This window comes from Melanerpes formicivorus, unplaced genomic scaffold (assembly GCF_026170545.1).
Source record: "Melanerpes formicivorus ecotype bairdi unplaced genomic scaffold, bMelFor1.0.p_v2 SCAF_302, whole genome shotgun sequence".
Classification (NCBI taxonomy): domain Eukaryota; kingdom Metazoa; phylum Chordata; class Aves; order Piciformes; family Picidae; genus Melanerpes; species Melanerpes formicivorus.
The window spans coordinates 163,435-186,397 of NW_027142654.1; the positions used below are offsets into that span (position 1 = coordinate 163,435).

The following is a 22,963-nucleotide window of genomic DNA, read 5'->3' on the forward strand; positions in this document are numbered from 1 at the left end:
AAAGTGCAACTTGCCACATCTCACAGACTCATTTCACAACAAAACGTGCAAATTGGAATGCTCAAAGTGGACGTTTGCAGAAGGGAGCGAATCCAATCAGGTTTTCAGTGCTTGGAAAGCAGCTGTTCTCAAGATACTAAGAGCAGAGGAAGCTCTGCCCTAACTGAGAGCTGTGCTCCTGATGGGGGTAGTGCTCCTGCACACTCCCACACCACTGGGCCTTGGAGAGAGGTGCAGCCTGCAAGCATCACAAATACAAGTGTGGAACAGGAGTTCAGGGGCAGAAGTGCCATGTCCCTATGACTGTCCAGCCCGGATTCACTGTATCCTGTATCCCAAGCTGCAGGCAAGAGCTGCTCTTCCTCCTTTGGACAGAAATAACTCTTTAGCTGTACATAAAAGGTAAGATCAGCTCGCTACTCCAAAGTAGCTGAACACAGCAAATCCAATCAAAACTGTTCTTGAAGTATTGATTTCAAACAGACTTTGGAAATGTAACAGGTCCATGAGAAAGGATTTGCTAAGGTGCAAAGCATGGATGGTTTCTGTTTTCTCAGGCCTGTAGATATCACCAGTTCCTGAGCACTACTATGACCTTCCCTGCAACCACACAATCACGCAATCAGAGTGAAAGGAATTTGCCTTTCTGTTTTCCTCACTGTCAGTACTGATGCAAGGGGTCATTCACTGGAATCACATGGATGAGCTGCACAAGCCCATTCAGGGCAATTTGTGTCCAAGGTAATACTTTCACAGTATCACAGTATCGCCAAGGTTAGAAGAGACCTCAAGGATCATCGAGTCCAACCTGTTATGAGAGACCTCATGACTAGACCATGGCACCAGGTGCCACATCCAATCCCCTCTTGAACACCTCGAGGGATGGTGACTCCACCACCTCCCTGGGCAGCCCATTCCAATGACTAATGACTCTCTTGGTGAAGAACTTTCTCCTCACCTCGAGTCTAAACCTCCCCTGGCACAGCTTGGTAATTTTTCCACTTACTTTTAGTTTTGCTTCCTAAAATGCAATACGCAGTGCACGTGTCGTATTACACGCTCATCAAATTCAAACAAGTTACAGCTTCCTATAAACATACTAAAAAGAATTCTTTACTAAAACACTACAAATAGTTTGCTATATAAAACTACTAAAAACAGCTCCTTATAAAAGCACATCCAGTGCCTCCCCAGGTCCGGCTCTGGAGGATGTTTCTTCCATCACCCAGGCCAGTCAGGGTGTATTTGTCTCCCGTCTCAGCCACTGTAAAGCCTGTCTAGCGTAGTGGACCAGCTCCCTCACGCTGCTGTTCAGAGCCAGACTGCCTGCCGCTGCGCTGAGTTCAGCAAAAAGCTCTGCAAAAGGGACAGGCAGAGAGAAAAGAGTTGGTGGGTTTCACACAACAGGCACATCTGAGAGACAAGGGGAGGACAAGGAAGGACAACAGCAGCATGCTGTCACTTGGCCAGCAAGGAGCCCAGTTCAAGTGCTGCTCAGCTGCTCCATTAAAGAGAGAGAAGCCAGCTTCACTCTTTGCAAGACAAAAGCACCTGGATGTCTGACAAACAAACTAAACCCACAGGGTGCAGTGCAGAAGGCTGATCTTCCCAGAAGGGGCACCAACTCCAAAGAGGGAAGTGCCCCAAAGGGAAAAACAAACACCAACCCCCCTCAGGCTTCTTCCTGTGTTACCATGAAGCCAGGTGACTTGTTTCCTGCACTTGATACCCTCATCCCTTAGCTCGCAGATATGAGGATGCCAGGACAGCCTTTCCATTGAGACACACACAGCATGCAGGAGAGAAAGGCTGGAGGACCAAGGCTTACTTACCCTTGTTCTTCCTGGCCAGGACTTCAGCCTCTTCCCAGATATCACAGGCAGAGAAGATACTGGAAGTGACCTCAACATAGGAAGAGGTGATGAGGGGTACATGAGTGGGAACTGAGACTGCTGATTCATTCCTGGTGGCACTGGAGCTGACAAAAGAAAAGGTGAGACTGGGGATCAGAATGGGCCACCCATCCACCACACCACTGCAGGCAGCCTCATTGTAGTCACTGGCAAGAGAGGGCTTCTACCAAGGCTCCTGGGAGACTATGAAATGGACTGCACCATGTCAGGGGACAGAGGCCTTGGAGATGGGGATGGTACCCCAGGAAGCATCAGGGGATCTTTAACAGAATACAGATGACAACAGCAGGGGCCCTGACACAGCACAGGCACCGTGTCATCTTCACTCCGCTCCTCCTGTGTTTGTGGTGGAGAACTGCTCTGCTTGATAGATACATCCTGGACCTAGTGACAAAAAACGCCCAACAATCTTTTCCAACAAGGAAATACAGGAAAGAGAGAGCAGAAGCATCCTCATGTCCCATAACACTGTGATGTCAGTGGCAAGAAAAGAGCGAGCGGGGAAGCACTCCTGGATGCGGCCTGCAACTCACACAGCTCCTCTTTTCACTCACACCCACACGGGCACTTTACAAGGTCTGTAGTTTGAAACCTTACCTTGCAGCACTGGCAGAAGGTGCTCGTGTTGCTCTGGAAGAACTCTGCAGCAAGGAACAGAACTCTTGTTAGCTCTGGGCACTTCTGCCACCATCAGTTCCTCCTGCAGCCATCCAGCTGGCAGCTCAGGAACAGCCCTGCCCTACCTCGAAGTGGTGACTCAGGATCCCGCAATACTTCATTGCTGTGTCCCTTTTGTGCTGCAGCATGGCCATGTGCAGGAGAGACTGGCAGCGCATGCTGTGGACAGAAACACAGCCAAGCCTCAGCCTTCAGGCTCAGCACTACTCAGCCTCGTGGGACAGAGGCAGGCGCACATCAGCTGTGCTGCACAGCCCAGAAAGCTCAGGTTTCCCCTCCTGCTGCTCCTCATCGCAGAAAAAGGCTCTGGGAAATAAATCCCAAGGGAGGAAAAAGCAAAACCGAAACCAAAGGAGGAAGGGCCATGCCTGCTCTTTCACATAAGGAGGTGCCCAGCCTCTTAGAGGTGCCCCAGGCTGAGTGAGCCCCCAGGTACGCACCACAACAGCAGAAGGATTTCTTCATGTGGAGTTGGTGAGGAGTCCACAAAGGATTTCATCGTTGTGATTAATCTAAGGAAAGGAAACAAACAGAATCTTGTCAGCCACCAGTGCTCTCAAGTCTCACTGTCTATGAGATGTCCATATCTCACAAGCCAGGAGACCTGCCCTGAGTCCTGGCACCGAGTGCTCTCTGTCATCTTGAGCAGAGGACTGTGTCTCTCAATGCCATCTTTTCCATGCAGTGGGGACAGATGGGGCCCCTGCGTGACTCACTCTCCTCAGGCCCAGTCAGCATGGGTTTAGGACAGGCAGGTCCTGCTTGACTAACCTGGTCTCCTTCCATCACAAGGTGACCTTCTTAGGGGATGAGGGGAAGGCCATGCATGTGTCTGCCTGCACTTCAGTAAAGCTTTTGACACAGTCCCAAGGCATTCTGCTGCACAAACTGGCTGCTCATGGCCTGGACGGGCATGCACTCTGCTGGATGCAACACTGGCTGGATGACTGGGCCCCGAGAGTGGTGGCAATGGAATTCAATGCAGTTGGTGGCTAGGCACAAGTGCTGTGCCCCAGGGCTCAGCACTGGGTCCAGCTCTCTTTGATATCTCTATCAAGGATCTGGATGAGGAGATTGAGTGCACCCTCAAGAAGTTTGCAGACGACACTGCCACATCTCATCGGAGCATGAGTGTTGTTCTGCTTGAGGGGAGGAAGCGCTGCAGAGGGACCTGGACAGCATGAATCAATGGACTGAGGACAGTTGTATGAGACTGAACAAGGCCAAGTGCCAGGTCCTGCACTAGGCTGACAATAACCCCATGAGAGACTCTTTTCAGTGGTGCCCAGTGACAGGACAAGGAGCAAGGGGCACAAACTAGAACACAGGAAGTTCCACCTAAACCCAAGGAAAATCTTCTTTGCTGTGAGGGTGCCAGAGCCCTGGAGCAGGCTACCCAGAGAGGCTGCAGAGTCTCCTTCTCTGCAGAGACTCCAAAGCCCTCCTGGACATGGTGATGCTGCACAACCTGTTCTGAATGATCCTGCTTTGGTGATCTCCAGAGGCCCCTTCTGAGCCCCACCATACTGGGATTCTCTCACTGCTTCTGGTTCCTCTTGAGAGTCTGTCTGTCTCATGCTTGTATAGCAACCTGAACTCTACTCCATGGTGGGAATCTGGAACCACCCAGTTGCAAAACTAGCAATGTGACTGACCCTTCCCCTCTCAGCATGCTGCCTAACCACCAGGCTTTGAAAACTACTTACCTGATGAGCTCTATAGTATCTCTGAAGATGTGGGAAGCTGATCTGGGTGGTGGTGCATCCCATTCCAAGCCCATCCCGTATTCAGCAAAGCAAAGGGCAGCATCCAGGTACTGAATGCCCTTGCCAATGAAGTGGGGCTGTTGGGAACAAAATGAGCATATTTTGACTCCCATAAGAACTGCTTCTCTTACTTGTGCTTGAAGATCTTTTGCCTCCCTTGCTAGGCAGGAGTTGAAGAACGTTGAGGAAAGTCAGGCCCAGAAGTCCAACCATTATCTAACTCCAGCAAGCCAAGTGCCCAACCATGTCCCAAATCTCTGTGTCTTTTAAACAGCTCTGGTAGCGGGGATTCCACCACCTCCCGGGAGAACTTCTGCCACTGCTGGAGAATCCTTTCAGTGGAGAAGTTTCTTCTAATACCCAGCCTAAACTTCTCCTGGGGCAACCTGAGCAGGTGGGCCATTTCCTCTCCTCCTAGCAGCTGGTGCAAGGGAGGAGAATATCTCTTCCTCTTGCTCAGTCTTTTCCTTCAGGATGTTTCTGTCTGGTCCTGGAAACCTGCCTTGTGAATGGCAGATGGAGCTTTCCCACTGCAGTATTCCCTCACTTCAATTCACAGATAAGTGGCAAGCAGCAAATCTCCATTATCTGACTTGGCAAATAAAAAAATGTATGTTCATTCATACATGCTGTTTAACTGCATGGGGTGGAGAAAGTAATTTCCATCTGCAAAGGCCACTTCCAAGTCTTGTCCACCAGCAACACCATTAGCCTCAGGGCCCTGACATTTCAGAGGGAACTGTCTTAAAACTGACTGCCCCGTCTCTCTGACAAGGACTTTGAGACAGCTCTGCAAAGACAACAGGCCTGCTAACCACGGACAGCATCCATTCTGAGTGCCCTTGCCTTGCCATGTTCTCTAGATGTGTTTGTCAAAAAGGGAAATGTCTGAACAGTTGGCAAATGAAGCCAGGCTCCTGACACGGGAGCTGAAGTATGGCAGTGACCTCACCCAGATGCTCTTCTTCACATGCACACACGGAGCGGGTCCAAATGCAAGAGCTGGTTGCCATTTCCAGCACAGGGCCAAGACTTACCATGGCATCAGCTTTGCCCTTCAGCCTCTTGACCTCTTCTTGGTAGTATTTTACTTGCTGCTTCCTGAATTGGAGACACAGAGAAGTAAAATAGGAAAGGGATAAAGAGAGTGCAATAATGATCAGAAAAACTCCCTCCCCAGGTCTCCTGTAGTAGCCCCTTTCAGACCCTGGAAGGCTGCACACAAGGTCTCTGCAGAGCCTTCTCTTCTCCAGGCTTAACAAGACCACCACTCTCAGCCTGACTTCTCAGGAGAGGTGCTTCAGCTCTCACATCATCTTTGTGGTCCGCCTCTGCCAATGCCCAGAGAGCATACAGCACCTCTCAGACAGCTCTCTTTCCTCCCCAGAAGGTAGTCCTTAAGAAGCAGAAGCCAGGCTGGCTGCAGGGCCAGCCTTGCCTGGCATGCTCAGAAAGTGCAGATAAGGAGTGGGAAACGAAAACTTACTTTGCAGCCTTGAGGTGAGGCCTTGACAGCCTGGAGCTACATTCTGGCACTGGGAAACGCTTTGTGACATACCCTGTGGAACCCTGAAAAATCACAGAGCAGAGATAAAGCTGCTTAGAGGCATCACCCCTGAAATAATTTCAAATCCTGGCTTTCCAAAATATCCAAAATTTCAAGACAAGATATTTAATTGGGCCCACAAGGATGATTAGAGGGCTGGAGCACTACTCCTGTGAGGACAGACTGATGGATTTGGAACAGAAAGCTTCACAATCATTTGCTACAAGCCAAGACACTGGAAAGGAAACTGTAAAAGAAACTGCAAGAAACAGCACTTCTGACTCAGTGCTACTGACAGCACACCTGCTGGTGGCCAAAACATTTCAGGACTTTTGCTCTATGGAAAACCATGGTTTCAAGACACGACCCTAGAAAATGCTTAAAAACACCAGAGCATTTCATAGACAGCTGACAGGGCTTTCTGCTGGGCAGGTGCCATGTAACCAACATGAAGCATCTGTGGACACTTTGGACACATATTCCCATTACATGTATGGTGAGGCCTTTAAAGGAGGAGCATCCTGAGTCCATTCCAATCGGGGAAGCAGAAATGAGCTCTCCAAAGGGACCTTTCAAACAACACCTTGGTCCTGCTACAAACCCAGCTCCACCTCTCACCTTCCTCTTTTCAAGAGGCTTGTCAGAAGGGATTTTTGGTGTTACCATCGAGGGCTGCATCTGTGCACTGGGGTGTTGCTTGGCCTCTCCCATCTCCTGCTGACTGCTTTTTGCAGGGACCTGAGGGCCACTAGAGAGTGAAAGGAGAAAAGAAGGGAAGTGTTGGAGAAGTACAACTCTGATTCACAGGCAAACATCAGCATCCCAGCCACATTCTTTTCTAACTGGATCCTCAGTGTCCCTTCCAACCCAAACCATTCTTTCATCCTTCTTCGAGGAAATGCTAAATGCTGCAGCAGCTGAGGGAGCAAACAGCATCAGCATGACCTCCTGACCTTTCCCTTTAATCAGGCCCTGCTCAATTAAGGAAACAGCAACGATCACCAGATGAAAATTGATGGACTTCCAGTTACTCAGTTCAATACCCTTTCTGCCATCCCACTGCTCTGTACTCACTTCCGTTCACTGGAGATGTTGGTAGCTGCACACACCACCGATATGGCTTCTTTTTCTGACCTCACTTTCTTCCCAGCAGCCTCCCCCTCCTTTTCCCTCTAGCATGAAGAATAAAAAAGAAAAAGGAAAAAATGCTCAGGTTTTGAAAGCTCACATGAAGTGTTGATCTGCAGAGCTGTATTTTATGGCTTCTGGGCAATGACAAGAATGTGGAACCAACACGGAGGAAATTCGGGGATTAGTGGGTGCAGATGTCTGGGTCACTGACCAGCATCCTAGCATCACATTTTATCTCCTTTTGCTTGGAGAGATGAATCCTTTTGTACTGGTGGGGATGGAACTGCTAAACCTCTTGTTGCTAAAATTACCTGAAGTCATGGGATGGAAAGATTTGCACTCATAGCAGGGTTAAATCACTCAGGCTGCCCACAGGAGATGAGGTTTTGGTTTTCTTAAGCAGAATTTGATACAGGTAATATTTTACACAGTCACCTCAAATCACAGCCCTTGTCTGCCAGAGGAACAGCTGACAGGGCTTTCCATCTGCATGGTAGGTGCCCTGACGCCGACATTAAGCACCTGTGGACACTTTGGACACATACTCCCTTTTCATGTTTCATGAGGCCTTTAAAGGAGGAGCATTCTGAGTCCACTCCAACCTGGGAAGCAAAAACGAGCTCTCCAAAGGGGCATTTGAAACAACACTTCGGTCCAGCTACAAACTCAGCTCCACCTCTCACCTTCCTCTTTTCAAGAGGCTTGCCAGAAGGGTGTTTTGGTGTCACCTTCAAGGGCTGCCTCTGTGCACTGGGGTGTTGCTTGGCCTCTCCCATCTCCTTCTGATTGCTTTTTACAGGGACCTGAGGGCCACTAGAGAGTGAGAGGAGAAAAGAAGGGAAGTGTTGGAGAAGTACACCTCTGATTCACAGGCAAACATCAGCATCCCAGCCACATTCTTTTCTAACTGGATCCTCAGTGTCCCTTCCAACCCAAACCATTCTTTCATCCTTCTTCGAGGAAATGCTAAATGTTGAAGCAGCTGAGGGAGCAAACAGCATCTCCATGATCTCCTGACCTTTCCCTTTAATCAGGCCCTGCTCAATTAAGGAAACAGCAACGATCACCAGATGAAAATCGATGGACTTCCAGTTACTCAGTTCAATAGCCTTTCTGCCATCCCACTGCTCTGTACTCACTTCCGTTCACTGGAGATGTTGGTAGCTGCACACACCACCGATATGGCTTCTTTTTCTGACTTCAGTTTCTTCCTAGCAGCCTCCCCCTCCTTTTCCCTCTAGCATGAAGAATAAAAAGGAAAAAGAAAAGACTGCTCATGTTTTGAAAGCTCACATGAAGTATTGATCTGCAGAGCTGTATTTTATGGCATCTGGGCAAAGACAAGAATGTGGAACCAACACGGAGAAAATTCGGGGATCAGTGGGTGCAGATGTCTGGGTCACTGACCAGCATCCTAGCATCACATTTTATCTCCTTTTGCTTGGAGAGATGAATCCTTTTGTACTGGTGGGGATGGAACTGCTAAACCTCTTGTTGCTAAAACTACCTGAAGTCATGGGATGGAAAGATTTGCACTCATAGCAGGGCTGGATCACTCAGGCTGCCCACAGGAGATGAGGTTTTGGTTTTCTTAAGCAGAATTTGATACAGGTAATATTTTACACAGTCACCTCAAATCACAGCCCTTGTCTGCCAGAGGAACAGCTGACAGGGCTTTCCATCTGCATGGTAGGTGCCCTGACGCCGACATTAAGCACCTGTGGACACTTTGGACACATACTCCCTTTTCATGTTTCATGAGGCCTTTAAAGGAGGAGCATTCTGAGTCCACTCCAACCTGGGAAGCAAAAACGAGCTCTCCAAAGGGGCATTTGAAACAACACTTCGGTCCAGCTAAAAACCCAGCTCCACCTCTCACCTTCCTCTTTTCAAGAGGCTTGCCAGAAGGGTTTTTTGGTGTCACCTTCAAGGGCTGCCTCTGTGCACTGGGGTGTTGCTTGGCCTCTCCCATCTCCTTCTGATTCCTTTTTGCAGGAACCTGACAGCCACTAGAGAGTGAGAAGAGAAAAGAAGGGAAGTGTTGGAGAAGTACACCTCTGATTCACAGGCAAACTCCAGCATCCCAGCTGCATTCATTTGTAACTGGATCCTTAGGGTCCCTTCCAACCCAAACCATTCTCTCATCCTTCTTCGAGGAAATGCTAAATGTTGAAGCAGCTGAGGGAGCAAACAGCACCAGCATGAACTCCTCACCTTTCCCTTCATCAGGCCCTCCTCAGTTAAGATAACACCAATGATTCCCAGGTGAAAATTGATGGGCATCCAGTTACTCAGTTCAATAGCCTTTCTGCCATCCCACTGCTCTGTACTCACTTCCGTTCACTGGAGAGGTTGGTAGCTGCACACCCCACTGATATCTCTTCTTTCTCTGACCACTCCCGTTTTTGGGAGGTGCTGGGAGCTGCTCCCACCAAGGACATTTTCTCTTTTTCTACCTTCTCTGCCATCCTTTCAGCCTCCATTATCCTCTAGCATGAAGAATAAAAAGGAAAAAACTGCTCAGGTTTGAAAGCTCACATGAATGCTGATCTGCACAGCTGTATTTGATGGCTTCTGCTTAAAGACAAGAGAGTGGAACCAACAAAGTGGAAACTCAGAGCACAGTGGGTGCAGATGTCTGGCTCACTGACCACCATCCTACCATGACATTTTATCTCCTTTTGCTTGGAGAGATGAATTCTTTTGTACTGGTGGGGATGGAACTGCTAAACCTCTTGTTGCTAAAACCACCTGAAGTCAGGGGATGGAAAAATTTGCACTCACTCCAGGGTTACATCACCCAGGTTCCCCAGAGGAGCAGGGATTTGGGTTTTCTCAAGCAGAGTTTGATACAGGTGACATTTTACACAGTCACCTCAAATCACAGCCCTTGTCTGCCAGAGGAACAGGCACCAGGAAGGCAGAGTGGTAATAAACGACAACTTCAATTGCACTCCACAGATCTGGCAGCACAAAGTGTGCAAATCAGCAGCTCACCTGATCAGAAAGCTTCCCAATCATTTGCTACAAGCCAAGACACTGGAAAGGAAACTGTAAAAGAAACTGTGCAAGAAACAGCACTTCTCAGTGCGTGCTACTGACAGCACACCTGCTGGTGGCCAAAACATTCCAGGACTTTTGTTCTATGGAACACCATGGTTTCAAGACAAGAGAGTAGAAGACACTTTAAAACACCAAGGCATTTCTTAGACAGCTGACAGGACTTTCCAGCTGCTCCACAGGTGCCCTGTGTCCAGCATGAAGCATTTGTGGACACTTTTGTGGCCTTCCAGTATCTGAAGGGGGCCTACAGGAAGGCTGGGGAAGGACTTCTCAGGATCTCAGGTAGTGATAGGACTAGGGGGAATGGAATGAAGCTGGAGGTGGGGAGATTCAGGCTAGATGTGAGGAGGAGGTTCTTCACCATGAGAGTGGTGAAACCCTGGAATGGGTTGTCCAGGGAGGTGGTCGAGGCCCCATCCCTGGAGGTGTTTCAGACCAGGCTGGATGAGGCTCTGTCCAGCCTGATCTAGTGTGGGATGTCCCTGCCCACGGCAGGGGGGTTGGAACTAGGTGATCCTTGTGGTCCCTTCCAACCCTGAATGATACTATGGATACTATGGATACTTTGGATACACATTCACTTTTGATGTTTCAGGAGGCCTTTAAAGGAGGAGCATCCTGAGCCCACTCAAAACTGGGAAGCAGAAATGAGCTCTCTAAAGGACATTTCAAACAACACTTTGGTCTTGCTACAAACCCAGCTCCACCTCTCACCTTCAACAATTGAAGAGGCTTGCCACAAGTGATTTTTCGTGTCACTTTCCAGGGTGAATTCTGTGCACAGGGGTGGAGCTTGACCTCTCCCATCTCCTGCTGATTGCCTTCTTCAAGGAGCTGAGGGCCACTACAAAGTGAGAGGAGAAAAGAAGGGAAGAGTTTTGGTCTCTTCCCCCAGGCAACCAGCACCAGAACAAGGGGACACAGTCTCAACTGCACCAGGGGCAGTTTAGGCTCGAGGTGAGGAGAAAGTTCTTCACCGAGAGAGTCATTAGTCATTGGAATGGGCTGCCCAGGGAGGTGGTGGAGTCACCATCCCTTGAGGTGTTCAAGAGGGGATTGGACGTGGCACTTGGTGCCATGGTCTAGTCATGGGTCTGCGGTGACAGGTTGGTCTCGATGATCCTCGAGGTCTCTTCTAACCTTGGCGATACTGTGACACTGTGATACTGTGAGTTGGAGAAGTGCACCTCTGATTCACAGGCAAAATCCAGCCTCCCAGCCTCATTCTCTTCTAATTGGAACTTTCCATGCCAGCCCCGAAAACTAAAGGAGTATAAAGCAACTCGAGAGAAACTGGCAGCCCTTACTCACCCACCCCACATACAGAAAACAGTTTGATCTTCCTCCTGATTTGGTCTAGCCCGAAGTTTGGGAACATACCTGTGCCATGGACCAGCAAGCGAGCATGGTGGCTTTTCAACTACCTGCTTTGGGCACAGAAACAAAGGGGAGAGGGGGAGGAAAGGTTAGCTGAAGGATCTCAGCACAACAGAAGCAGGTGTTTAAAGGCAGGTCTGTGGGCCTAGCATACAAAATAGCTCCAACTAACTTGGTCATCATGGCCATCCTCACTGTCTCTGAGCTGCAGGTCCTCCTCCAGCATTCTGAAAGACAACCAGAAGACAAGGATCAGCCAAGGCAGGCACAGTTTCAGGCAGCAGACCTTCACAAAGAATTGGTGAATGCTGTCCAAGAAAAAACAAACCTCCCACATCTTTTTTGACCATTCCCCACACTCTGGCTGCTAACCCCTCTCACTGCCTGACAGAACCACAACATGCCAAAACCAACAAATTTGAAAATAGCTCCTGTTTAAAGAACAAAATTCTGCTTGAACTTTGGTCCAAGACTGTAGAAGGAAGAGGGCCCCAGGCAGCCTGGTTAATATGCAAACATCACAGACCCTGACCTGATTCAGAGCCAAGGAATCCCCCCTAATGCATCCTCATCCTTCCCACTCCCAGCTTAATGCTGAGGCACTTGGGAGAGCAGACAGCATCAGCATTAACTCCTGACCTTCCCTTTCATCACATCTTGATCCATTAAGAAAACACCAATGATCACCAGGTGAACATTGATGGACACCCAGTTACTTGGTTCAATAGCCACTGCAGAGAACTCAAGGAGATTTTCCACAGCAGCTACCGGCACCTAGAAACCAAAGGCTGCTGCTGCAAGAGAAACTAGCAGCCCCGACTCACCCACCCCACATACAGAAAAGAGTTTGGGTTTCCTCCTGATTTGGTCTAAACAGAAGTTTGAGAACAAACCTGTGGCTTGGAGCAGCAAGCAATGTTGGTGGCTTTTCAACAACCTCATCTGGCTACAAAAACAAAGAGGAGAAAGGGAGCAAATGGTTAGCTGAAGGATGCCAGCACAACAGAACAAGGTGTTTCAAGGCAGATCTGTCGGAACAGTGTAAAAACTGTCTGCAACTCACTTGGTCTTCGCTGCCCTCTTCGCTGTCACTTAGGTGCACCTCCTTGCCAATCATACTGAAAGACAACCAGAAGACAGGCATCAGCCAAGGCAGGCTCATTTTCAGGCAGCAGACCTTGACAAAGAATTGGTGGATGCTGTCCCCACAACAAACCACACTCCTACATCCTTTTTGACCAGTCCTCACGCTCTGACTGCTAACCCCTCTCATTACCTGATTGAAACACAAAATGCCAAAGACAACCCAGGGCTGCCTGGGCGCTTCCCACTTGTCTCAACACACTTTCCAATGAGCTCAGTACCACCACCTATAACCACCCAAGACCGCAAGAGCAGTGCTGCTCTGCCAGGGTCACCTAGGACACCAAGGAATCCAACCAGGGCTACCTATAAACAAACACAGCCAGTCAAGTTTAGGCTCACCAAGTGAGACAAGCACCAAGACAGCCAATCAAGTTTAAGCTAGCATACCAACCACGCCCATCAACATTTACCTAGCACATCAACACAGCCAATCAACGTTACCCTGGCACACCAACACAGCCCATCAATGTTAACCTAGCACACCAACACAGCCAATCAAGGTTAACAACAGGTTAGGGAAGTACAGTGGAATGAAAGCTGCAAGAATCATTGACTGGAGTTGTGTTTCCCTTACATGTACGAGAACAGCTGATTAAACAAACAGCTGACAATCTGACCTGACTCAGAGCCAATGAATCCCCCCTAATGCATCCTGATCCTTCCCACTCCCAAAGCCACAACAGGCCTAAAAGGGGGGCTCAGCTTCAATGACAAAGAGGGAGGAAACATCTCCACAATGCAAGCTCTTCCATTATTACCACACCTGAAAGACCCATTCACACAGCTCCATGTCAGTCCCTGCCTCCCAGCTGCGAGTAGCCAAGAGCACAGCAAAGCTCTCTGCACAAAACCAGTTTCCTCCTACTGTCTCCTCAAGGAACCTCAGTGCTCCAGACCACTCCAAGCCACTAACTCCCACCAAGCCACGAGCAAGAACTGAATGCAGTAGCCCATGACTGACACACGAGCCTCCTCTCTTGCAGCACTGGCCTCTTGAGGACACATGAAGATGTGCTCTAGGAAGCACTAGCTCCAGCAAAGGCCTAGCCAAAATGCTGGCAATGCACTGCTGTGAGATTATGGGGTCATATGTTTCGGCACATCTGCCAGAAGCACTCTTGCCAGTCCTGCAAGTCTTGGAAGACAGCTTGGATGAGGAAGCCACCTTGGATGAGGCCTTGAGAATGTTGGGCCAGATGGAGGGGTACCCCTGTCTATAGCAGCATCTTGACAACTACATGATCTTCAGGGTCCCTTCCAACTCAAACCATTCTCTCATCCTTCCTACTAGGAAATGCTAAATGTTGAAGCAGCTGAGGGAGCAGACAGCATCAGCATGAACTCCTCACCTTTCCCTTTCATCAGGCCCTCCTCAGTTAAGATAACACCAATGATTCCCAGGTGAAAATTGATGGGCATCCAGTTACTCAGTTCAATAGCCTTTCTGCCATCCCAATGCTCTGTACTCACTTCCGTTCACTGGAGAGGTTGGTAGCTGCACACCCCACTGATATCTCTTCTTTTTCTGAACACATCTGTTTTTGGGAGGAGCTGGGAGCTGCTCCCACCAAGGACATTTTCTCTTTTTCTACCTTCTCTGCCATCCTTTCAGCCTCCATTATCCTCTAGCATGAAGAATGAAAAGGAAAAAACTGCTCAGGTTTGAAAGCTCACATGAATGCTGATCTGCACAGCTGTATTTGATGGCTTCTGCTTAAAGACAAGAGAGTGGAACCAACAAAGTGGAAACTCGGAGCACAGTGGGTGCAGACGTCCGGCTCACTGACCACCATCCTACCATGACATTTTATCTCCTTTTGCTTGGAGAGATGAATTCTTTTGTACTGGTGGGGATGGAACTGCTAAACCTCTTGTTGCTAAAACCACCTGAAGTCAGGGGATGGAAAAATTTGCACTCACTCCAGGGTTACATCACCCAGGTTCCCCAGAGGAGCAGGGATTTGGGTTTTCTCAAGCAGAGTTTGATACAGGTGACATTTTACACAGTCACCTCAAATCACAGCCCTTGTCTGCCAGAGGAACAGGCACCAGGAAGGCAGAGTGGTAATAAACGACAACTTCAATTGCACTCCACAGATCTGGCAGCACAAAGTGTGCAAATCAGCAGCTCACCTGATCAGAAAGCTTCCCAATCATTTGCTACAAGCCAAGACACTGGAAAGGAAACTGTAAAAGAAACTGTGCAAGAAACAGCACTTCTCAGTGCGTGCTACTGACAGCACACCTGCTGGTGGCCAAAACATTCCAGGACTTTTGTTCTATGGGACACCATGGTTTCAAGACAAGAGAGTAGAAGACACTTTAAAACACCAAGGCATTTCTTAGACAGCTGACAGGACTTTCCAGCTGCTCCACAGGTGCCCTGTGTCCAGCATGAAGCATTTGTGGACACTTTTGTGGCCTTCCAGTATCTGAAGGGGGCCTACAGGAAGGCTGGGGAAGGACTTCTCAGGATCTCAGGTAGTGATAGGACTAGGGGGAATGGAATGAAGCTGGAGGTGGGGAGATTCAGGCTAGATGTGAGGAGGAGGTTCTTCACCATGAGAGTGGTGAAACCCTGGAATGGGTTGTCCAGGGAGGTGGTCGAGGCCCCATCCCTGGAGGTGTTTCAGACCAGGCTGGATGAGGCTCTGTCCAGCCTGATCTAGTGTGGGATGTCCCTGCCCACGGCAGGGGGGTTGGAACTAGGTGATCCTTGTGGTCCCTTCCAACCCTGAATGATACTATGGATACTATGGATACTTTGGATACACATTCACTTTTGATGTTTCAGGAGGCCTTTAAAGGAGGAGCATCCTGAGCCCACTCAAAACTGGGAAGCAGAAATGAGCTCTCTAAAGGACATTTCAAACAACACTTTGGTCTTGCTACAAACCCAGCTCCACCTCTCACCTTCAACAATTGAAGAGGCTTGCCACAAGTGATTTTTCGTGTCACTTTCCAGGGTGAATTCTGTGCACAGGGGTGGAGCTTGACCTCTCCCATCTCCTGCTGATTGCCTTCTTCAAGGAGCTGAGGGCCACTACAAAGTGAGAGGAGAAAAGAAGGGAAGAGTTTTGGTCTCTTCCCCCAGGCAACCAGCACCAGAACAAGGGGACACAGTCTCAACTGCACCAGGGGCAGTTTAGGCTCGAGGTGAGGAGAAAGTTCTTCACCGAGAGAGTCATTAGTCATTGGAATGGGCTGCCCAGGGAGGTGGTGGAGTCACCATCCCTTGAGGTGTTCAAGAGGGGATTGGACGTGGCACTTGGTGCCATGGTCTAGTCATGGGTCTGCGGTGACAGGTTGGTCTCGATGATCCTCGAGGTCTCTTCTAACCTTGGCGATACTGTGACACTGTGATACTGTGAGTTGGAGAAGTGCACCTCTGATTCACAGGCAAAATCCAGCCTCCCAGCCTCATTCTCTTCTAATTGGAACTTTCCATGCCAGCCCCGAAAACTAAAGGAGTATAAAGCAACTCGAGAGAAACTGGCAGCCCTTACTCACCCACCCCACATACAGAAAACAGTTTGATCTTCCTCCTGATTTGGTCTAGCCCGAAGTTTGGGAACATACCTGTGCCATGGACCAGCAAGCGAGCATGGTGGCTTTTCAACTACCTGCTTTGGGCACAGAAACAAAGGGGAGAGGGGGAGGAAAGGTTAGCTGAAGGATCTCAGCACAACAGAAGCAGGTGTTTAAAGGCAGGTCTGTGGGCCTAGCATACAAAATAGCTCCAACTAACTTGGTCATCATGGCCATCCTCACTGTCTCTGAGCTGCAGGTCCTCCTCCAGCATTCTGAAAGACAACCAGAAGACAAGGATCAGCCAAGGCAGGCACAGTTTCAGGCAGCAGACCTTCACAAAGAATTGGTGAATGCTGTCCAAGAAAAAACAAACCTCCCACATCTTTTTTGACCATTCCCCACACTCTGGCTGCTAACCCCTCTCACTGCCTGACAGAACCACAACATGCCAAAACCAACAAATTTGAAAATAGCTCCTGTTTAAAGAACAAAATTCTGCTTGAACTTTGGTCCAAGACTGTAGAAGGAAGAGGGCCCCAGGCAGCCTGGTTAATATGCAAACATCACAGACCCTGACCTGATTCAGAGCCAAGGAATCCCCTCTAATGCATCCTCATCCTTCCCACTCCCAGCTTAATGCTGAGGCACTTGGGAGAGCAGACAGCATCAGCATTAACTCCTGACCTTCCCTTTCATCACATCTTGATCCATTAAGAAAACACCAATGATCACCAGGTGAACATTGATGGACATCCAGTTACTTGGTTCAATAGCCACTGCAGAGAACTCAAGGAGATTTTCCACAGCAGCTACCGGCACCTAGAAACCAAAGGCTGCTGCTGCAAGAGAAACTAGCAGCCCCGACTCACCCACCCCACATACAGAAAAGAGTTTGGGTTTCCTCCTGATTTGGTCTAAACAGAAGTTTGAGAACAAACCTGTGGCTTGGAGCAGCAAGCAATGTTGGTGGCTTTTCAACAACCTCATCTGGCTACAAAAACAAAGAGGAGAAAGGGAGCAAATGGTTAGCTGAAGGATGCCAGCACAACAGAACAAGGTGTTTCAAGGCAGATCTGTCGGAACAGTGTAAAAACTGTCTGCAACTCACTTGGTCTTCGCTGCCCTCTTCGCTGTCACTTAGGTGCACCTCCTTGCCAATCATACTGAAAGACAACCAGAAGACAGGCATCAGCCAAGGCAGGCTCATTTTCAGGCAGCAGACCTTGACAAAGAATTGGTGGATGCTGTCCCCACAACAAACCACACTCCTACATCCTTTTTGACCAGTCCTCACGCTCTGACTGCTAACCCCTCTCATTACCTGATTGAAACACAAAATGCCAAAGACAACCCAGGGCTGCCTGGGCGCTTCCCACTTGTCTCAACACACTTTCCAATGAGCTCAGTACCACCACCTATAACCACCCAAGACCGCAAGAGCAGTGCTGCTCTGCCAGGGTCACCTAGGACACCAAGGAATCCAACCAGGGCTACCTATAAACAAACACAGCCAGTCAAGTTTAGGCTCACCAAGTGAGACAAGCACCAAGACAGCCAATCAAGTTTAAGCTAGCATACCAACCACGCCCATCAACATTTACCTAGCACATCAACACAGCCAATCAACGTTACCCTGGCACACCAACACAGCCCATCAATGTTAACCTAGCACACCAACACAGCCCATCAAGGTTAACAACAGGTTAGGGAAGTACAGTGGAATGAAAGCTGCAAGAATCATTGACTGGAGTTGTGTTTCCCTTACATGTACGAGAACAGCTGATTAAACAAACAGCTGACAATCTGACCTGACTCAGAGCCAATGAATCCCCCCTAATGCATCCTGATCCTTCCCACTCCCAAAGCCACAACAGGCCTAAAAGGGGGGCTCAGCTTCAATGACAAAGAGGGAGGAAACATCTCCACAATGCAAGCTCTTCCATTATTACCACACCTGAAAGACCCATTCACACAGCTCCATGTCAGTCCCTGCCTCCCAGCTGCGAGTAGCCAAGAGCACAGCAAAGCTCTCTGCACAAAACCAGTTTCCTCCTACTGTCTCCTCAAGGAACCTCAGTGCTCCAGACCACTCCAAGCCACTAACTCCCACCAAGCCACGAGCAAGAACTGAATGCAGTAGCCCATGACTGACACACGAGCCTCCTCTCTTGCAGCACTGGCCTCTTGAGGACACATGAAGATGTGCTCTAGGAAGCACTGGCTCCAGCAAAGGCCTAGCCAAAATGCTGGCAATGCACTGCTGTGAGATTATGGGGTCATATGTTTCGGCACATCTGCCAGAAGCACTCTTGCCAATCCTGCAAGTCTTGGAAGACAGCTTGGATGAGGAAGCCACCTTGGATGAGGCCTTGAGAATGTTGGGCCAGATGGAGGGGTACCCCTGTCTATAGCAGCATCTTGACAACTACATGATCTTCAGGGTCCCTTCCAACTCAAACCATTCTCTTCCTACTAGGAAATGCTAAATGTTGAAGCAGCTGAGGGAGCAGACAGCATCAGCATGAACTCCTCACCTTTCCCTTTCATCAGGCCCTCCTCAGTTAAGATAACACCAATGATTCCCAGGTGAAAATTGATGGGCATCCAGTTACTCAGTTCAATAGCCTTTCTGCCATCCCAATGCTCTGTACTCACTTCCGTTCACTGGAGAGGTTGGTAGCTGCACACACCACTGATATCTCTTCTTTTTCTGAACACTCCCGTTTTTGGGAGGTGCTGGGAGCTGCTCCCACCAATGATATTTTCACTTTTTCTAACTTCTCTTCCATCCTTTCAGCCTCCATTATCCTCTAGCATGAAGAATAAAAAGGAAAAAACTGCTCAGGTTTGAAAGCTCACATGAATGCTGATCTGCACAGCTGTATTTGATGGCTTCTGCTTAAAGACAAGAGAGTGGAACCAACAAAGTGGAAACTCGGAGCACAGTGGGTGCAGATGTCTGGCTCACTGACCACCATCCTACCATGACATTTTATCTCCTTTTGCTTGGAGAGATGAATTCTTTTGTACTGGTGGGGATGGAACTGCTAAACCTCTTGTTGCTAAAACCACCTGAAGTCAGGGGATGGAAAAATTTGCACTCACTCCAGGGTTACATCACCCAGGTTCCCCAGAGGAGCAGGGATTTGGGTTTTCTCAAGCAGAGTTTGATACAGGTGACATTTTACACAGTCACCTCAAATCACAGCCCTTGTCTGCCAGAGGAACAGGCACCAGGAAGGCAGAGTGGTAATAAACGACAACTTCAATTGCACTCCACAGATCTGGCAGCACAAAGTGTGCAAATCAGCAGCTCACCTGATCAGAAAGCTTCCCAATCATTTGCTACAAGCCAAGACACTGGAAAGGAAACTGTAAAAGAAACTGTGCAAGAAACAGCACTTCTCAGTGCGTGCTACTGACAGCACACCTGCTGGTGGCCAAAACATTCCAGGACTTTTGTTCTATGGGACACCATGGTTTCAAGACAAGAGAGTAGAAGACACTTTAAAACACCAAGGCATTTCTTAGACAGCTGACAGGACTTTCCAGCTGCTCCACAGGTGCCCTGTGTCCAGCATGAAGCATTTGTGGACACTTTTGTGGCCTTCCAGTATCTGAAGGGGGCCTACAGGAAGGCTGGGGAAGGACTTCTCAGGATCTCAGGTAGTGATAGGACTAGGGGGAATGGAATGAAGCTGGAGGTGGGGAGATTCAGGCTAGATGTGAGGAGGAGGTTCTTCACCATGAGAGTGGTGAAACCCTGGAATGGGTTGTCCAGGGAGGTGGTCGAGGCCCCATCCCTGGAGGTGTTTCAGACCAGGCTGGATGAGGCTCTGTCCAGCCTGATCTAGTGTGGGATGTCCCTGCCCACGGCAGGGGGGTTGGAACTAGGTGATCCTTGTGGTCCCTTCCAACCCTGAATGATACTATGGATACTATGGATACTTTGGATACACATTCACTTTTGATGTTTCAGGAGGCCTTTAAAGGAGGAGCATCCTGAGCCCACTCAAAACTGGGAAGCAGAAATGAGCTCTCTAAAGGACATTTCAAACAACACTTTGGTCTTGCTACAAACCCAGCTCCACCTCTCACCTTCAACAATTGAAGAGGCTTGCCACAAGTGATTTTTCGTGTCACTTTCCAGGGTGAATTCTGTGCACAGGGGTGGAGCTTGACCTCTCCCATCTCCTGCTGATTGCCTTCTTCAAGGAGCTGAGGGCCACTACAAAGTGAGAGGAGAAAAGAAGGGAAGAGTTTTGGTCTCTTCCCCCAGGCAACCAGCACCAGAACAAGGGGACACAGTCTCAACTGCACCAGGGGCAGTTTAGGCTCGAGGTGAGGAGAAAGTTCTTCACCGAGAGAGTCATTAGTCATTGGAATGGGCTGCCCAGGGAGGTGGTGGAGTCACCATCCCTTGAGGTGTTCAAGAGGGGATTGGACGTGGCACTTGGTGCCATGGTCTAGTCATGGGTCTGCGGTGACAGGTTGGTCTCGATGATCCTCGAGGTCTCTTCTAACCTTGGCGATACTGTGACACTGTGATACTGTGAGTTGGAGAAGTGCACCTCTGATTCACAGGCAAAATCCAGCCTCCCAGCCTCATTCTCTTCTAATTGGAACTTTCCATGCCAGCCCCAAAAACTAAAGGAGTATAAAGCAACTCGAGAGAAACTGGCAGCCCTTACTCACCCACCCCACATACAGAAAACAGTTTGATCTTCCTCCTGATTTGGTCTAGCCCGAAGTTTGGGAACATACCTGTGCCATGGACCAGCAAGCGAGCATGGTGGCTTTTCAACTACCTGCTTTGGGCACAGAAACAAAGGGGAGAGGGGGAGGAAAGGTTAGCTGAAGGATCTCAGCACAACAGAAGCAGGTGTTTAAAGGCAGGTCTGTGGGCCTAGCATACAAAATAGCTCCAACTAACTTGGTCATCATGGCCATCCTCACTGTCTCTGAGCTGCAGGTCCTCCTCCAGCATTCTGAAAGACAACCAGAAGACAAGGATCAGCCAAGGCAGGCACAGTTTCAGGCAGCAGACCTTCACAAAGAATTGGTGAATGCTGTCCAAGAAAAAACAAACCTCCCACATCTTTTTTGACCATTCCCCACACTCTGGCTGCTAACCCCTCTCACTGCCTGACAGAACCACAACATGCCAAAACCAACAAATTTGAAAATAGCTCCTGTTTAAAGAACAAAATTCTGCTTGAACTTTGGTCCAAGACTGTAGAAGGAAGAGGGCCCCAGGCAGCCTGGTTAATATGCAAACATCACAGACCCTGACCTGATTCAGAGCCAAGGAATCCCCCCTAATGCATCCTCATCCTTCCCACTCCCAGCTTAATGCTGAGGCACTTGGGAGAGCAGACAGCAATAGCATTAACTCCTGACCTTCCCTTTCATCATATCTTGATCCATTAAGAAAACACCAATGATCACCAGGTGAACATTGATGGACATCCAGTTACTTGGTTCAATAGCCACTGCAGAGAACTCAAGGAGATTTTCCACAGCAGCTACCGGCACCTAGAAACCAAAGGCTGCTGCTGCAAGAGAAACTAGCAGCCCCGACTCACCCACCCCACATACAGAAAAGAGTTTGGGTTTCCTCCTGATTTGGTCTAAACAGAAGTTTGAGAACAAACCTGTGGCTTGGAGCAGCAAGCAATGTTGGTGGCTTTTCAACAACCTCATCTGGCTACAAAAACAAAGAGGAGAAAGGGAGCAAATGGTTAGCTGAAGGATGCCAGCACAACAGAACAAGGTGTTTCAAGGCAGATCTGTCGGAACAGTGTAAAAACTGTCTGCAACTCACTTGGTCTTCGCTGCCCTCTTCGCTGTCACTTAGGTGCACCTCCTTGCCAATCATACTGAAAGACAACCAGAAGACAGGCATCAGCCAAGGCAGGCTCATTTTCAGGCAGCAGACCTTGACAAAGAATTGGTGGATGCTGTCCCCACAACAAACCACACTCCTACATCCTTTTTGACCAGTCCTCACGCTCTGACTGCTAACCCCTCTCATTACCTGATTGAAACACAAAATGCCAAAGACAACCCAGGGCTGCCTGGGCGCTTCCCACTTGTCTCAACACACTTTCCAATGAGCTCAGTACCACCACCTATAACCACCCAAGACCGCAAGAGCAGTGCTGCTCTGCCAGGGTCACCTAGGACACCAAGGAATCCAACCAGGGCTACCTATAAACAAACACAGCCAGTCAAGTTTAGGCTCACCAAGTGAGACAAGCACCAAGACAGCCAATCAAGTTTAAGCTAGCATACCAACCACGCCCATCAACATTTACCTAGCACATCAACACAGCCAATCAACGTTACCCTGGCACACCAACACAGCCCATCAATGTTAACCTAGCACACCAACACAGCCCATCAAGGTTAACAACAGGTTAGGGAAGTACAGTGGAATGAAAGCTGCAAGAATCATTGACTGGAGTTGTGTTTCCCTTACATGTACGAGAACAGCTGATTAAACAAACAGCTGACAATCTGACCTGACTCAGAGCCAATGAATCCCCCCTAATGCATCCTGATCCTTCCCACTCCCAAAGCCACAACAGGCCTAAAAGGGGGGCTCAGCTTCAATGACAAAGAGGGAGGAAACATCTCCACAATGCAAGCTCTTCCATTATTACCACACCTGAAAGACCCATTCACACAGCTCCATGTCAGTCCCTGCCTCCCAGCTGCGAGTAGCCAAGAGCACAGCAAAGCTCTCTGCACAAAACCAGTTTCCTCCTACTGTCTCCTCAAGGAACCTCAGTGCTCCAGACCACTCCAAG

General features: G+C 49.1%; 1 protein-coding gene across 1 annotated transcript in view; it reads right to left on the reverse strand.

Moving 5' to 3' along the window:
* Positions 1-525: 525 nt before the first annotated feature.
* LOC137458969 (AF4/FMR2 family member 1-like) overlaps positions 526-22,963 on the reverse strand; it is a 44,608-nt gene continuing 22,170 nt past the window's right edge. Inside the window, exons 13-44 of the mRNA XM_068170262.1 lie at positions 21,976-22,030; positions 21,806-21,858; positions 21,085-21,139; positions 20,916-20,959; positions 20,250-20,379; positions 18,807-18,961; positions 17,260-17,314; positions 17,090-17,142; positions 16,369-16,423; positions 16,200-16,246; positions 15,534-15,663; positions 14,091-14,245; positions 12,538-12,592; positions 12,368-12,420; positions 11,647-11,701; positions 11,478-11,524; positions 10,812-10,941; positions 9,369-9,523; positions 8,914-9,043; positions 8,174-8,271; positions 7,718-7,847; positions 7,580-7,636; positions 6,978-7,075; positions 6,522-6,651; positions 5,844-5,926; positions 5,395-5,458; positions 4,298-4,434; positions 3,032-3,103; positions 2,657-2,750; positions 2,511-2,554; positions 1,833-1,978; positions 526-1,356 (exon numbers count right to left, since the gene is read on the reverse strand). Coding sequence (XP_068026363.1) covers positions 1,235-1,356; positions 1,833-1,978; positions 2,511-2,554; positions 2,657-2,750; positions 3,032-3,103; positions 4,298-4,434; positions 5,395-5,458; positions 5,844-5,926; positions 6,522-6,651; positions 6,978-7,075; positions 7,580-7,636; positions 7,718-7,847; positions 8,174-8,271; positions 8,914-9,043; positions 9,369-9,523; positions 10,812-10,941; positions 11,478-11,524; positions 11,647-11,701; positions 12,368-12,420; positions 12,538-12,592; positions 14,091-14,245; positions 15,534-15,663; positions 16,200-16,246; positions 16,369-16,423; positions 17,090-17,142; positions 17,260-17,314; positions 18,807-18,961; positions 20,250-20,379; positions 20,916-20,959; positions 21,085-21,139; positions 21,806-21,858; positions 21,976-22,030 — 2,887 coding nt within the window. The 3' untranslated portion in view covers positions 526-1,234. The remainder of the gene's footprint in view (positions 1,357-1,832; positions 1,979-2,510; positions 2,555-2,656; positions 2,751-3,031; positions 3,104-4,297; positions 4,435-5,394; positions 5,459-5,843; positions 5,927-6,521; positions 6,652-6,977; positions 7,076-7,579; positions 7,637-7,717; positions 7,848-8,173; positions 8,272-8,913; positions 9,044-9,368; positions 9,524-10,811; positions 10,942-11,477; positions 11,525-11,646; positions 11,702-12,367; positions 12,421-12,537; positions 12,593-14,090; positions 14,246-15,533; positions 15,664-16,199; positions 16,247-16,368; positions 16,424-17,089; positions 17,143-17,259; positions 17,315-18,806; positions 18,962-20,249; positions 20,380-20,915; positions 20,960-21,084; positions 21,140-21,805; positions 21,859-21,975; positions 22,031-22,963) is intronic.